Consider the following 15,985-nt stretch of genomic DNA (forward strand, 5'->3'; position numbering starts at 1 on the left):
CTGTACAAATCTATGAGAAGAAACAAAGCATTTGTTCTCCTTGAAGGTTCCTGTTCTTAGGTAGAAAATGGACCTGTTTTTTCCGAGGCACAGGGGGACAACAGCTCCTTACCCTCTTCATCTAATCCGTTTTATCTGCTGGTGGGACACACTGTCCATATATATAGAGAAATGCATATGTATAGTGAGCAACTGGGGTCCAAAAGTTTCCCTTCTTAACGAGCGCAAATATTTACTACAGCCCTGATCCAAAGTCTGCTGAGACCTGTGGTACTCTTAAAAACCTAACGTAGCTAAAGCAAGCTCCTAATTTTTTCCAGTTTTATTTTAGTTGAGTTGTAGGGTATTTTCTTTGCAACTAAGTTAGTTTTTCTTTTAAATCAAGGAAAAAAAGCCCAGCACATTACTTTTCTGCTTTCCTCACTGACTCACTTGTACAGACTCCCTAAAATGCTTTCCCAGCTGTAGTTCCTGTTGGGAAGCTGTGAAATATTTTGATGGCAATTATTGGAGAGGAATTAAAACACAGAGTCAGTGAGCAATTAGCATTATTCAGCTTTAATGGACACGTTCCATATATTAAAAAAAAAAAAAAAAAAATCGTGTGTGGTATAGCAGAACAACTGACAGATTCCTTTTTATCTTTGGAAGGAGAATTTGTGGGCATCTCCAACGGGCAATGTTGCACGTAATGTGAAGAGAGCAAGAAGAGAGGTGGTACAGGCAGCCAGATAAAGGGGTTCAGCTGAGAGAAACTATTTCTGTGCTCCATAAGATGGGGCACTTGGAGTGTCATCAGCTTTTCAGAGCCTTGCACTTTGCAAGTTGTGAATGTAACAATTAGAAATGTTGATTTTGCCTCTTCCTCTCTAGTTTCAAGTGCAACGTGAGATGACATCAACTGATGTTCCCTTTTCCCGTTCCCACCCCTGCTAACAACCTTCTGGTCAGGGATCCAGATTAATGTGATAAACTCTGTTAAAACTACCCTCTCGCATTAAGGCTAGGCATCCAGCCCCAGATTTAGCAGTCTAATTCCCCACGTTGTCACAAGGAAAGATATACCTGTGTTAGGAGTGGGAAAACACAGTGACAGCTACAGATTTTCACAGGGTACAAATGTCACACGTTTCAGCTAATGTTCTGCAGTAGAAATTGGAGAGAGGATGTGAGCAGGACTAAAATGACGAAAGCAAAACAACAACTATTCATCTGGGATAAAAACCGGCTTACAATTTTATCTTACAAATATCAGCATACAAGTATTTTCCCGTTTTCAGTAATAAAATTAAACAACACTGCATTGCCTTTGAGGCTTAGTGGGATAAGTTCAACACTTCGAGGTTCTGATGTGAATGTTTGCTTTCAAAGTCCAGTAACTGCCTAGTGCTCCTGATACTCGGCTGTGCAGGTGGAACCAGTCATTATCTCGAGGCAGCTTGTGCTGTTTCAGGCAATAGCAGCGACGTGGGTCTCCTTGTGGCAGGCTGTGAGTGAGTTGCCATTACAGCTCCAGTAGAATTTAGGAGTGCAGCAAAGCACCATAGACATGAGCAACCCCAAAGTAAGCATGACAGAAATTACCCATTTTATCGTCCCCGAGTATATGAACGGGAGGATGAGGATCGTGAGAATCACCAAAAGCAGCAGGAGCAGCACAAGTCTCTGGATAGCCAGCCTGTTGTCTGCTGGAACATTTTGGTCTCTGTATAAAACATCTTGGCTGCTCTGAGCCCAGCTGCTGCTGTCCAGCCCCGGGGGAGAGATGTGTACCTCGAGAGCTGTGTCAGGATGTTCCAACTGGTCCATGATTTCTTCTTTGTTTGGAAGCGTGCGGATAAATCCTCCTGACACAGGCGTGTTTTTTCTGCACAGGGGGCAGGTGATTATCCAGGTATCGTCTTCTTTCCTGAGGATAAGCTTGAGGCAAACTGCACAGAAAGCATGCTGGCAGTCGAGGAGCTTTGGGACTCTGTACACGTTGTACTTGTTGAAGCAGACCAGGCAGTCCATGTCTGCAATAGATGGTGTGGGTGAAGGCTGGTAGCTTCTTTTGGAACCGTACACTTCAGGAGAGCTTGAGTTTATCACCATAACAAGCGGCTTTGTGTTTGGATAGTCACTTTCCAAAAATGCTGGCTTAAAGGTATCAGGACCGTCTGGCTCTGTGTCCAGAGATCTCTCCATTTCTTTCAGATGTTCTTCAGCAAACGCCAGTCCCTTCGCATCGGCAGCGTTTTCTGTGAGGGGTCCTGCCCCGCTCATTTCTGCAGCACCTTCTGCAAAGGGCGCAGGACCAGTCTTCTCAGCCTGGGGTATCCCAGAAGCTGTCGCTCTGTTTTCGCTGCTTGGCTTGTCCGTGGGTTTCTCCATGGAGATAAACCTCGGTGCGGTTTGTCTTCCCGTAGCTGAAGGGTCTGCGGAGTTTCTGGCTCCTTTTATGTGCTCCTTTATTCCTGTTGTGTGCATGATCGAATGACAGCTTTAAGCGTGTTGTGCTCTTACAATGTGATGTTTTTATGAGGTGGTGACCTGAGTTAACGATTAACTCCGTGGCTAAGACACTTTACAACGGCTGATATCACTGAGCAATTCCTGTCCAGAAGCAGATCCCGTGGCGTTAAGAGTCTGCAGCTTTGTTCACTGTGACAGCCAAAGGGACAGAATGGCACTACCATTATTACCAAATTAGTACTTAATTTCTTAAAAGTGATTTCTCTGTGCCCTAAACACAGCCTTGTTGGACAGTGGCACATCCAAAAGAATTATCTGGTATGAAGTGGTGTACGCAGTGCTTTGATTAGAGAGAGCATGGGACAGAAAGGCAGGAGAAGTGTCCTGCTTCTCTCTTGCACTGGCTTTCTGCATGGCCTGGGTAAGTTGTTTCATTCTCCTCTTAGCTGTTGGCATAACCATGGCGAGGAACGTGTCATCTCGTGCTGCGTCGCAGAGCCTTTTACCTTGGATTGACAGGAGAACCCAACATCTGTTAGCCAGGCATGGCAGAGCTGTCACAGCAGTGCTGAACCCTCCAGGTAGGAGCTCTGCTCTTGCTTTAGCACTGCTTGCTGCACCCGAGCTGCTCCCTTACAGCATAAATATGTTAATGTTGAGTGTTAAATGTCGGATTATTATCAATTCCTTATTGTAGGAACGTTCCTGTTGGTTTTAGTCATCAGAGGGCTTCAGGCACTAACTGAAGCGTGGTTTGGGATCCCCGAGGTTCTTACAGAGTCCATGGGAGAGATCTGTTGGTAGGGCTCCTCCTTTTCTTGCTGTTCACAGGACAAGCTCATGCACTCCCAGGAATGCACTTCTGTTAGGTGGTTTTGTGAATATTCAGCTCATCTAAAAAAAAAAATAAAATAAAATGCACAAACACAATCCCTCATTCTCTAACTTCTTTCTGCCTTTCTTGAGGTATAAAATACAGGTTGTTTTCACAGCAAGAATCCCATGGAAGGAAGGAAGGTAGAAAAGGAAGGATTGCCAATACCGGAAGGCTAGACTAGGTCAGAATTCCTGGGAGAAGACATGCAGTACCGATTCTGTAGCCTCAAGTGCACCTGAGTGCTGGAGCAATCTGTGCTACCGAGTCCCAGCCCCTCTCTCCAACAGAGCAGCAGCAGAAAGAACTGAAACAGCCGCAATTAGAAGGGGAAGGAATTCAGGAGGGCTCTAATCTCATGAACTGCTGGCAGGGGGATGAGGTGAGAAGGTTCTTTGCTGAGAAATAGTAAAAGGTTTGTTGTTAGCAAACTTCATAGAAGTGTCTGGGTGTTCCTGCTGTACTGCTGCTGACACAGGATATAGCAGTGTTTGACAGACTTCGAGGTGACCCCAGATTTTAGGGAGCGTGAAGATTTGCAGAAGTGAGACTCATAACTCATATCTGAAGTGCAAGAATGTTTGGAATTGGGCTTGGTGCACTGCAAGGCTTAGTTATGTTTAAAAATTGGATAATTTTTCTATTGCATTTCACATACCTTTTAGTAAGTTAATTCTGTTAAAAAAGAAAAGATATGGGGGGAAAAAAAGACCATTTTTAAAATGCTTTTCAAGTTCATATTTAGACTGTTAATTCCTTTCTTAGTGTCTTAAAACGTAGAGATTCTCAGTGAATCAGTGGACAATATGAAACAGTTTTGCATTGCAGATGTTGGGAAACTGGAACAGACACCAATGGGGGCAGCTACACTGCAAACTTAAAAACTCAGTGGGATGAATCCATGCCTTTGCTGTTGCTCTGTCTTCAGCAGCGGCCGGGAGTGACTTTCCCTTTGAGCACATGTCCTGGAAACCCAGCTGTTGGAGAGGTGTTGTTACTTTGCTACTGATGCACGTCAGCAGCAAGGACGACTCACTCGAAGGAAGGGAAAACAGAGCTCGTCACAGCTTGGCGAGGCCCTGCACTTCTCCAGCCTGAGCTGGTTTTGGCTGGTCAGGCAGCGGGTGAGCTCTCCGCCCAGTTTTATTGGTGATATTTAATTAAAGATGCCTCTTCATTGTTGTCCTCCACTGGTGACGTTTTCAGCCACGTGTTCAAAGGACCTGTCCAAATTTTGTCTCTGTTTTGTCTTTGGCTGCATGTGTGATGTTCACTGGCTTGTAGATATGTTATAGTGAGCTGAGCTGACTATAGCTCTATAATGCTTCGTATGCTAGTTACCATTTCATTAATCATTTGCAGTCAGTTTGCAGACACATCCTGTTTTCCTGCTTTTAGAATATTTGCATACGAAAATGTTTTTCCTTGGAATGTCTCCTCTCATGGATTTGTTTATGGCAGGAAATGGATACAGAAGAGTAGTCACATCATTCCAGGTTAATCTCGGAGTGAGACACCAGCTTGCTATCACAGAATCATTCAGGTTGGAGAAGACCTCTAAGATTATCTAGTCAGCCCATCAAAGCTATAGAGCCTTCAGCACAGTAATCTTCAAAATATTCTAGGAGATAATGTTTCTAGTCCCTCGAGCTTCTTCCTGCTCTCAAGTTATATTACAGCTTCTTGTGACTGGACAAAAGGAACTTATAGATATATACGATATTAAATATTATCTTGATGTGGAGCCTCGTATGGTATCACCCGTTAATGGGCATAAGCGTGAGTAAGAGCAGAGAGCTGCAGTGCCTGGGCAGTCGCCTTCAGACTTGCAGCACATCTTCTGGCGTGGCAGGGAGCTTCTTACACAGGGGTTGAAAAGCAGCTTGGAAGCAGCCTTTTTACCTGATCCTAACCAAGGCCTGTTTGACCTCACAAATGTGACCTGAGAGCCTCTCAGGGGAATCCAATGTGGCTATTTGGTCTTGCCTTGTTTGTCTGCGATGTGCTCTTGTATCACACCCGTAATGCTTGTGCCTGGGAAGTTGACTCACTCTGTACGTCTGGGTCTGTTTCCACCTTGGGAGTGTTTTTTCAGCTTTCACCAGGAAGCTGTTTGGATGCACTGCCTGAACAGAGCTAGGAACTGGGATCTGACAGCATCAGGCAAACTGTCTTGTCATACCTGCAGGGCAAAGTAGGGCAAGAAAAAAAATAAATGGGTAACCACAGATGGGTTAAAATGGACCCAGTGATCGGGGGCAGCACTGGATGGTGTTAATGGTGGGCTGGTTTTGTTGCTCGCTGCCAGAAGGGTGGCAGAGCTTGAGGCTAACAGATCTCCTGGTGCTGAGCCTTCAGCTGCAGCTGTGGTCTCAGTTTGGGGCTCGTAACCAAGCTCTGGAGCTGCCCCAGATGTCTTACAGCTGCAGCACCAGGCTCGGTGGTGGTGCTCCCTATGGTTTAGCAGCTCCCCATCCACTTTGTGCCCAGAAAATGGGTGAAGAAGCACTTTTCCTAACACACCTGAGGTTCACTCCCAACTGGGCAAACCGGGAGCGGGTCCCAGCGGGTCCCAGCAGGTCCCAGCGGGTCCCTTCTCCCTGCCTGCTCCTGGCTCAGACACAAGCTCCCCGTGCAGCCTGAGGAAGAGGAGGGAGGCACCGAATCGGGCTCTTTCCAACCCTTTCCAGGCTGCACTCGCAGGACGCACCCTCACAGGGATTTCCTGACAGAAACTCGCCCTGGCCTTTCCCTTCTGCAGAGCTGCCTCAGCACATCCCTTGGCGGCGCTGCTCCGCTGCTCCCCGAGTGCCACCTCGCGGGCTCCTCTTCTCCTCCTCTTCCTCTTCCTCCTCCTCCTCCTCCTCCTCCGGAGGCAGGGAGCGGGGATGTCCCGCAAGCAGGCGGCCAGGGCCCGGCCCTCCGGCCGCAGGAGAGCCCCGAGCCCCTCGGCGGGCGGAGGCGGCCTCGCCAGGCAGCTCCGAGCCCTCGGCCTCAAGCTGCGGGAGGTGCCGGGCGATGGGTGAGTGCCGGGGCCGGCCTTGGGTCCCCGACCCCGGGGGGGGTCGCTCCTTGCTCGTCCCGAGTCCCCCAAAGGCTGTGAGGGGGTCGTGGGTCCCCCCCCGCCTGGCACCCGCTGCGCCCAATCTCGTCTCCTGCTGCCCAGGCTGTGTTTTTTCCACTTGTACACAAAGGTCATTGGTTTAATGTTGCTCTCTGTATAGCAGCACTTCAGAAACGCTAACATTTAGTTTCTCTCCCCTTAGCAATTGTTTGTTCCGGGCCCTTGGTGACCAGCTTGAGGGACACTCCCGAAACCACCTCAGACATCGCCAGGAGACGGTGGACTACATGGTAAAGCAGCGGGAGGAGTTCGAGCCCTTTGTGGAAGATGATGTGCCCTTTGACAAACACGGTACAGACTCTGCAGACGCTAATAGAAGGGGTTGTTCCAAAATGAGGTTACATCTCCTTTGAGTACCTCTCCACTAAACCGTTTCTCATCCCTGAGCTATGCTGTGGCCACTCTCTAGATTTTAGAAACAGCAGTGAGTTTGCCTTTCTCTTTGTTATCTTTCTGTAGAAAGATGAGCTATTAAACTTCTCCTGGAACTTGTTTGAATGTAGGAAGAACTCAGAGAAGGAAAGAAAAAGAAAGTCTAGAAGTAATAATTTAGTGTTTCTAAAAGGAACTTGTGAAAATGAAGTTTTCTCAAAACTTCAAGGGTGAGCAGTGGGTGTTGCGTGGCTGATTTCCTTGTATTTCTTTTTCTCCTTGACGCTTGTTTTTTCGTAGTGTTAACCCAGGGGAAGATGGAAAGCAGAGACCAGCGCAGCCTTTGTTCTAACAGCTTTGGGTATGTGCCAGCTGACATGCAGGTGCTGCATGAAAGTAGCCTGGTCGTTCAGCACATGGCACCTACCTTCAGAGCTTTACACAGAACTGATGGCTTTGCATAATGAAAGGGTGTACTGTGCTTTTGGAGGTTTATGTGGCCATTTAAGACTTAGTAACCTCCGTTGCTACCAGATTGTTGCCTCTACGGTTACCATTTAATAGCTGGGATTTCCTTTCCAAAATTTCTTGGGCCCTTGTTGAAATTTATTTACTTGCTAAACGTCCGGTGCTTTTTGAAGTCTCAGAAACCAGTTCTTCATCTCTTCTGAATGTTTGTTTTCCTTTAGTTACCAACTTGGCAAAGCCGGGTACCTTTGCTGGCAACGATGCTATTGTGGCCTTTGCAAGGAACAATCAAATGAATGTGGTTATTCATCAGCTTAATGCTCCACTGTGGCAGGTGAGAAACAAAACTTCCATATTTTGGCCTAATTTTCAGCTGATGGATACAAACAGTGTTGAAACTTCCTGATCTGTTCACAGAAAACAAATATAGTGGTTGGCAGCCATAGTTACCTTGGCTCTTGCTTTTTGAGCGTTGAAGGAAACCTCAAGTTCTCTGTGGGATTTGGAATGAGGAGTTGGTGGTTCTGACAACTGGAAAAATGAGGTTCTAGACTGGGCAGGAGAGGGAAAAAAAGGTTTTAAAATCTTAAAGTGGTGTTTAATCAGCTTCTGGAAAAGACTGTGCACTGTGGATTCCTCTTGCAGCTGGGGACTGGAAGAAGTAATTCATTGGGTCTCTCCTGCTTTCTTTTTTGTTGTTGTTTTCCTGTGGCAGATCCACACTGGCATGGGTCCGTACTTGATCTCTGCCTGTTCATCAAGCAAGTGAGAGCCTACATCCAAGCCAGGATTGTTTCTTGACATTTTTAATGAGGGTAGTAGAGGGTTTAAGTGCTAAGCTGAATTCACAGAGTACCAATGAAGTATGTAGGTGAAACAGGGCAGTAAAGAAAAAAGACCAGGTAAAAGCTGTAGGTGGTGTCTTTGGAAACATTTGAAACAGTGTTAGATGGATTCTGAACCCAAATAAGTTTAAACCTGTATCTATGTGGCAGCAATGTGCAGTAAGACAGCTCACCTATGTATAAAAAAAAAAAATCAACTGCTTGACCTGCGAGAGAGAACAGAGGTAATGGAGGTAATGACCCTGCAGGAGAGGTCATGGAGGTGCTGTTCATGTGTTGTTGCTGTTTTGAACCAAATACTTTCCTCAGTGCACTGAACTCTTATCGATCTTTTTGCACATCCTCTCAGAAAACTCAATCTCCTTTTTCCCATTCATTGACCTTTCCTGGGCTGTAAATACCACGTTTATGATGAGGTTCCATTTTGTGTGCCTGAGTGGAGTTTTGTTAGTGAGGGTGTGTCACGAAAATGGCATAAGTAGAGAGAGCTGTCAATAATTGTAATGTACGGAGTCCCCTGCCCACACAGAGGAGATCACAACATGGGGACAGTCTTACCGAGTTGCTAATTTTCCATATTCTACATCCTTTTTTTTTTTGAGCCCCACCAGCATTTTGGAAAGACTAGATTACAAAGAGAGCATTTCCAGAGAAGCAGATCAGCAAGATGCTTTAAGCAGATGGTGTGAATCTCTCTGTTGGTCTCAACTCTAAAGCAGATGGTGCATTATCCTTTAACTTTAAGAGAGCCACTGGCATGTGCTGAAGCTAAGGTGGAGAAATGTGAGCAGGAGAAGTGTTCGGGACCTCCAGCTGTTTCTCAGACTGTTGGAGCTGGGCATTTCTATGCTGACTTCTTAAGGCTTTAAGCACCCTTTACCTTTTTTTTTTTTTTTTTTAATATATATTTTGATAGTGACCGCAAATATAGAGATAGAAGTTAGCATAGATGTATAAGTTATTTTGTTGGCTTTTGGGGTTACTATTCACCTTTTCCCTGTGTTTTTGCTTTTTTTTTTTTTTTTTTAACTGCAACTACCTTTTACTTACAATTTCAGTGTATTTTGGAAAGAGCACACACAAAGAAGCTTCGGTTTCTTTGTCAGTAGTTGCCAAATTTCAGAACCTTTCAAGAGCTTCAGCATTTGTTAGATACCTATTTTGACTCTGGCAAATGAAAAATATTGATGACAGATCTTACTGAAATCCAACGCAGCGAACAACTTAATAAGATAAAAGGCAGGAGTTAAGTATAACCAGGCACCGAGTTGGAATTTACAGGTGAGCAAGTGTAAAATAGATGAATGAAGAATATCTATTGTGAAATCTGAAGTTGTTAATGTAACTCAGAGTGCAGACGTAGTCGAAAGGTGACTTGGTGTAAATTCTATAAGTTGGGAAAAGACGTAAAAGGATTGGGAAACTCTGGAGCCCTAAAGCAAACTTTTTTGTTGTTTGCTTACTGTCATCTTCTCCAGCAAGGGTGTCAGATCTTTGAACTCTGGCTCGACAGGTAAGCAAAGGAGATTTGCAGGTGTGTAATTTTCTGCATTCCTTGCAGGAGTTGAAATGCTGCTGGCTTTTAGCTAATAGCTTGAGACCCTTATGATCGGGGTAGGAATTGTTCTTGCATCAGTATAGATAATACCACAGCGAGAATTATCTTACGGAAGCTGCTGTAATTGATGCTGACAAAGCAAAGGAACATCTGTGCTCCTAAGTGGAGTTAATAAATTTTCATGGTTTGGCTTTATTGGTCTTTCTTTTAAAAGCAAAAAATGTCAGCTTCGAATGTGAATCATTAAAACACCATCTTGTCACAACAGCAGAACAAAGCTTACTCTGGGTGAGGGTTTTCACTGTGGTCCTGATGTGACCAGACTCATGTTCCTCATATTTGAGGGGAAAAAGGCATCGTTTATTGAATGGAGGCTGTTGCTGAAAATGGGGCTGGAAGAGATGATCAGAAAATTGTAGAAAACTTAGGAAATCGCTTTGAGCTTAGCCCTGAAGTATTTTCATATCATGTTTTGTTTGTAATGATGTAACTTCTGTGAACTGACCCCATGCTGTTTATCTTATCCTTGAGACAGAAGTTCTGTTGATACTGTAGGCACATCTGGATTATTAGGTCAACACTTCCTGTGTAAAGATACTCCAGTAGCTACGTACTTTGCTTCCTAGCACAGTGTTTCTCATTGCTTCAAAAAATAATACTAAGAAAAATCCGATGCTGAAGTTAAGGCCAAATCCTCATTTGTGGTCTGCTTGGTTCAATTAGATTCGAGGCACAGACAAAAACAACGCGAGGGAGCTGCACATTGCATATCGGTATGGAGAGCACTATGACAGCGTGAGGAGAATCAACGATGACTCAGAAGCTCCAGCATATCTTCAGATGGAGGTTGGTTACGACAGAATGACCTGAGATGGCTGTGGGGATAAATAACAGCTGACTGTTACTGGTTGATTTGCTTTCTCACTTGCATTGCGATCGAGAGAAGAATTTGGTCCCTGTCTCATGTGGGGATAGAAAAATTCCTAACGTGATTGTAATTAGTACTGCCTGATCTCTTGAGACCGTATGTGAAGTGCTTAAATTACTGGGCTGGAAATCAGCCTTGAATGTGGTGCAGTGATACGGGCTGTAGGAGTCTTGAAGCAACCCCATCTAAATTACGTACTCATCACCTCAAATGCAAAAACAAACGGGAGGGAGGAAACGGATGGAAAGGCAACAGCCAGATACAATAATTCTCTTAATATCTCACTTTTTCCTGTTAAGGAATAAGCTGTGCTGTCTTCAGAGTTCTATGCACACATTTCTATGATGTGTGATATTGTAAGAAAATGAATACTTCATTTAAAAAGCCAGTGATTGTTGGTGTACATGATCTCGTACTACGAGAGTTTGCTTGACAGTGTATGAATTGTGGGAAATGGTTCCAGAGCAAACAGACGTTACACAATATCCAGGACTCTTTGATACAGGATGTTTCTGAGAAATTTGTGCCAAAATTAAATCTATGTTAATGGCAGATTTTTTTTAAAATTGTGTATGATGAAATAACGGTACACTTTACTTTTCCTTTAGATGCTTTCCAAAAGTGAGGCAAATGAGGAGGAAATGAACCCAGAGAAGAGTGGCTCTGAAGATGAGACTGAAGATGAAAAGGAAGCTGCTATACAAAAAGTGTGCAGTGCAACTGGATGTTCAGTAAGTATTGAGTACCCTTTCTTCCTTAAGAAAAATTCCAGAGAGTGTTTGTCCTGGACAATTTAATTACTACAGTCACAAATTGGAATGCATTTTGTCCTAGACTCAAATGCATACTGTGTGTGAACATTGAACAGTTTTGTAAGGTTTGTCTTGCAGTCTCTCAAGAAAATTTACTTTGAAATTTTACAGAGTTTGTTTCACAAACTGTCTAGTCATTCAGGATGTTCGGTTTTAGCTGTGGTCACTAGATAACCTGTGTACTTACTGCAGGTTGTACTGTGCAAATGCAGAGAATGAAAAGGATCAAGAGTGAAACAGTTATACTGAAATAGTATAGTCCTTTTTCCTGGGATCTTTGAGATTTTGAAGTTTTTTTCCCTCACTTTCTTGAGAAATGGAGTATGGGCTGATTGGAGGTCATGAAAGCAGACAGCAGCCCCCTCCTAGTGGTGCAAATGGTTGCTGAAGAGGTGTCTGTATGTCACTGGTTGGAACTCTCTTTAACGTTATCTTTCTCTCGGACAGGACATTGAGTTAGTAAGCCAGGTTCTGAAAGTGGAAGACTACAACGTAGATTCTGCAATATTTGCCATCCTTCAAGTGAAGGAAATGGAAGGAATTGGTAAGTACGTGGACTTTGTCACTTGCTAACTTCAGACAGCATTCTTCTGAGGCATCGTTCACTGTAAACAGCAGTTCAACAGGGACAGTAGCAGTGGAAGCTTCCTGTTGGCTGTGCTGCTGCCTCAGCCTTTTTGTGTTCGGGAAGGTTATGAGGGCAGATTTTGTGCACCTGTGGAGCCTTTCAGTAACAGTGCGTGTTGTGAGACTGACCTGGCACTGTTGAAGGCACTGAGCTAAGTTCATATGAGCCACTGAGCATACCATATCCTAATTGATCTGTTTTGCATTTGTTCTGCTCTACAGTCTTGAAAACTCCATGTAAGCTTAGTAATCCCTGGAGCCGTTCTGCGGCCTCCTCACCAGATAACTCAGGTTTACCAGTATCTCAGAGCATGTTCCATCCTAGATCTGTTCTCTGGAGAACCTGAAGTACAGGTGTAGCCTAGTTCTTGAGCACTAGAGTCCCTGGCTTTTGTGACATAGGGTCCTCTCTGTGAAGTTACAAGCAGACATTACTAGACCTTTACACTGAAGTTCTGTAAAATAACAGCATGCCACTGGATTAGTGTGGAGTGTCCCCTTTCCACATTCCAGCAGATGAAGAATATGTTGTCCTATGTGAGCAGACAGAAGAGGCTACTGAACTTTGTCTTTTTCCCTACTCAATCCAGCTTCCAAAAAAAACAGTTGCAGAAAGCCTGGAAGAAGGAATTGGCTGACACAGAGACAGCTTCTGTGTATAGAGTGTCTGAGAAAAAACTCTGTTGTTGGTAGGTGCTGAGGAGCAGCGCGATCCTCAGAGCAAAGGTCAGAAATTGTGCACCTCAGCCCTGTGGGAAGATAACAGAAGTGGTTCAAGAATCTTCGGAAATCAGAGTTCTCATCAAGATGAAATAGAAAACCACAAAGGACTGGCTAAATCTAGTGAAAATAGTCGATCCAGCAAAAACCCAAAGGTATGTGAAGGGTCGTTTGACAGTGATATGTGGACATCCTTTAAAGATTAGAGCAGTTCTTAACCAGCAATTGTTCTCTTGTTTGAAGTAAAAAGTGCTTCCACTTACTGGATTTTGTAGCTGCTACAGTTGTGACTTTTCTCCAAGTCAAGTGTTTATTAGTGACGTACAGCACTTTTTCTAAAGTGCACAAAGTTCAGATAGTCTGGAATAAAAATTTTCTGGCAGCTGCTTTGGTATCTGCTTGTCTCCCTTCCAGTGTGCTATTTTTCCCCAGCTGGGCAGTAAATGGCTGTTTTCAACTTTGTTTTCATTCTTCCCTTTTCAGGTATCAAAAAAACAAAAGAAGGAACAGCAACGGCTGGAGAAAAAGAAGAGACAGGAAGAAAGGCACCGACAAAAGGTCTTGGCCAACAAAAGTAACTGTGCAGATAGCAACAGGAGAGAGACAGACTCGGATAACCAGATCACCTTGGTGAAGGCCATGACAGCTCTAAACATATGACTGATTGTTCTGAGCATTCTGGAGAGAAAAGGAAAGGAAACTGATCGAGACAAAACTCCTCTTAAGCAAATTTCCAAGCACCCGCTGTCATCTGGAAATCAATTTCTGCAGAAATCTCTGAGCACATAAGAACTTTGTTTCTTCAATTGCAGGGCAGTTACTCAATAATTCTACGTCAACTTGTGTGAGAGAAGAGAGCTTTAAACTTAACAAATAAGTAGAGGTTTATTTTTGTTCTTATGGAGTTAGGTTAAGGTGAGAACCTTTTCCTCACACAGCAATGCCAGACTTGCTTTGAGATCTCTTTATATGCTTAGATTTGTTATAGCAACTTTGTGCTTAGTTATGCTTAGAGGAGATTTATTTTACCTTACTGTCAGGGAAAGCGTTAACAGTTCTCAACTCAGGAACACACTTTTTTTTTTTTCTATTTAAATTTGAAAAGCAAGGGAACAGAGGAACAGAATCCTTCCGAAAACTAAGTGTTAGCCAACACTATCAAACATAATATTCCTGTTTTCTTTCTCATCCAAGAGAATTAAACAAGTGGGCTCCTGGGACTGCAGAGCCATTTCTTCTGATCTATAAAGTCTACTGAGGTAGCAATATGATACACTATAAGCAGGCATGGGATTTCTGCCGAGTGCTGTTACTCGAACATCTGGAATCTCATCTCCTTTGCCATACTTTGGAGCTGTAGGACCACTGCAGAGCTTTAGTCCAAGCCAGGAACTTGATAGTTGATAGTCTCTAAATGAAATTTGTATAGCCAACGGATTGAGAGTTCTGGGAACAAGCTTCCAAGCAGCAGTGATCACTGGGATCCCTGCCTGCTTCACTCTTCATAAATCAAGCTTTTTCCAGAATAGGATTTTCATCTTAAATTCCTCTCGCATATGCTCACCAGGTACTGTGGAATGTATAGCTTGAATGCTGTGGTACTTTTATAGGGAATTTAGACTGAAGTGTAAGGACTGCAGGATTTGGCCCTAGGTTTGTGGCTTGCAGTATTTCAGCCTCACTCAGGTTTTGGACTTGTATCAAGCACTAAGCTTTAAGAAACCATGTGCACTTACACACAGTAAACAACAGGAGGCACTTCATAAGCAAGGGCAGAGATGAAATACATTTTTACAAAGTAAGGAATGTTGTTGTTTTTCTTCAGTACGTTGTTTGAAGCTTCCAAATCGATCTGGACATGTAAATGCCTTTTTTGACTGAAATGCCAAAACCTGAGGTAGTATTTCTTCATATGCTCTGCTACTGCTCTTAATAGAGCATTTGAACAACAAAAAGGAAGGAGCTGTGCTTTAAATACTGAAGGTGTAGGCAAACAGGCTTGAATGCTTGTTAAAAAGTTACTTTGGTTCCTGTAAAGAGCTTGGCAGAAATAAAAAGAAATATAAAATAGCTCTTATGCTTTATGGAGGGACAGTGTCTGGGAAGTGAAGAAGCATTTTACTGCTGCTGTAAGTGCCTGTGGTAGGCATTAGAAATTACTGCAGAGGGAAATCTGAATAGTATTTGGTAGGTAGGAGAACATGGATGAGCCTTGAATTTTCAGTGTTGTTTCAAAATCAGTAAAATCCATTTTATGCTAACCATTAGATGACCTGTTAGCAATGGTACTTCTGGAATTCTCTTTCCCACCTGACTTTTACAAAAGTGGAAAGAATGGAAAGCTTCAGTGGGACAAAGTGCAAGTCACTTCACTGGTGTGATGAGACTGGAAGGCAGCAGGCATGTCAAGGTAGTTCAGGTAAATGTATCACCTTTGTTTTACCCAGGCATGGAGGGATGTTTTGTTTTTTTTTTTTTTGGTTATTTACCAACAGTCGTGCCTCATCTGCAATACTTGAACAGCAAAGAAAGTCATCCGTGGTATCCACATGTGCAGCAGCATTCTGGAAGGTGGCTTCATTTTCTGTTGGGTTCTGCTGAAACTACACAAGAGTTTTCTTTCCCTTTCCTTTTTTAAATGCTCAGTGGGGCATACACTTCTGTTACCAAACCAAATCCCCAGTTTTGGGTATTGAGTGCAATAAAGGTTTTAAAGAACATAGAATAATCCTAGAATCATTAATGTTGGAAAAGCCCTCCAAGATCATCTGGTCCAGCCATCCCCCTACCACCAATGTCACCCACCAAACCCTGTCCCCAAGCACCACGTCCAACCTTTCCTTAAACACCCCCAGGGACGGTGACTCCACCACCTCCCTGGGCTACCCATTCCAGTGTCTGACTGCTCTTTCTGAGCAGAAATGTCTCCTCATTTCCAACCTGAACCTCCCCTGGCACAACTTGAGGCCATTCCCTCTGGTCCTATCACTAGTTAGCTGTGAGAAGAGGCCGACCCCCAGCTCCCCACACCTTCCTTTCAGGCAGTTGCAGAGAGCAATAAGGTCCCCCCGAGCCTCCTCTTCTCCAAACCAACCAGGATGCCGTTGGCCTTCTTGGCCACCTGGGCACACTGCTGGCTTGTGTTCAGCTGAGCATCAACCAACACCCCCAGGTTCCTTTCCCTGCACAGCTTTCGAGTCACT

At 44.1% G+C, this 15,985-nt stretch overlaps 2 protein-coding genes and 1 long non-coding RNA gene across 3 annotated transcripts; 2 read left to right on the forward strand and 1 right to left on the reverse strand.

The window, feature by feature from the left end:
- Positions 1-1,213: 1,213 nt before the first annotated feature.
- Positions 1,214-2,513, reverse strand: RNF186 (ring finger protein 186). The gene has a single exon (XM_084494753.1). It carries the CDS (start codon positions 2,467-2,469, stop codon positions 1,450-1,452), a length of 1,020 nt encoding a protein of 339 aa, XP_084350879.1. The 5' UTR covers positions 2,470-2,513; the 3' UTR covers positions 1,214-1,449.
- Positions 2,514-2,617: 104 nt separating this feature from the next.
- On the forward strand, positions 2,618-3,384 carry LOC311422340. The gene is made up of 2 exons (XR_014685286.1): positions 2,618-2,772; positions 2,901-3,384. It is a non-coding gene; the product is annotated as an uncharacterized lncRNA (long non-coding RNA).
- A 2,785-nt stretch (positions 3,385-6,169) lies between these two features.
- Positions 6,170-15,501, forward strand: OTUD3 (OTU deubiquitinase 3). Its single transcript, XM_084495161.1, has 8 exons — positions 6,170-6,350; positions 6,595-6,743; positions 7,514-7,626; positions 10,419-10,541; positions 11,232-11,354; positions 11,883-11,979; positions 12,756-12,937; positions 13,266-15,501. The coding sequence occupies exons 1-8, from the start codon at positions 6,217-6,219 to the stop codon at positions 13,440-13,442; spliced, it is 1,098 nt and encodes a 365-aa protein (XP_084351287.1). The 5' UTR covers positions 6,170-6,216; the 3' UTR covers positions 13,443-15,501.
- Positions 15,502-15,985: the final 484 nt, after the last annotated feature.

The sequence above is a fragment of the Aythya ferina genome, assembly GCF_964211825.1.
Source record: "Aythya ferina genome assembly, chromosome: 21".
Taxonomy (NCBI): domain Eukaryota; kingdom Metazoa; phylum Chordata; class Aves; order Anseriformes; family Anatidae; genus Aythya; species Aythya ferina.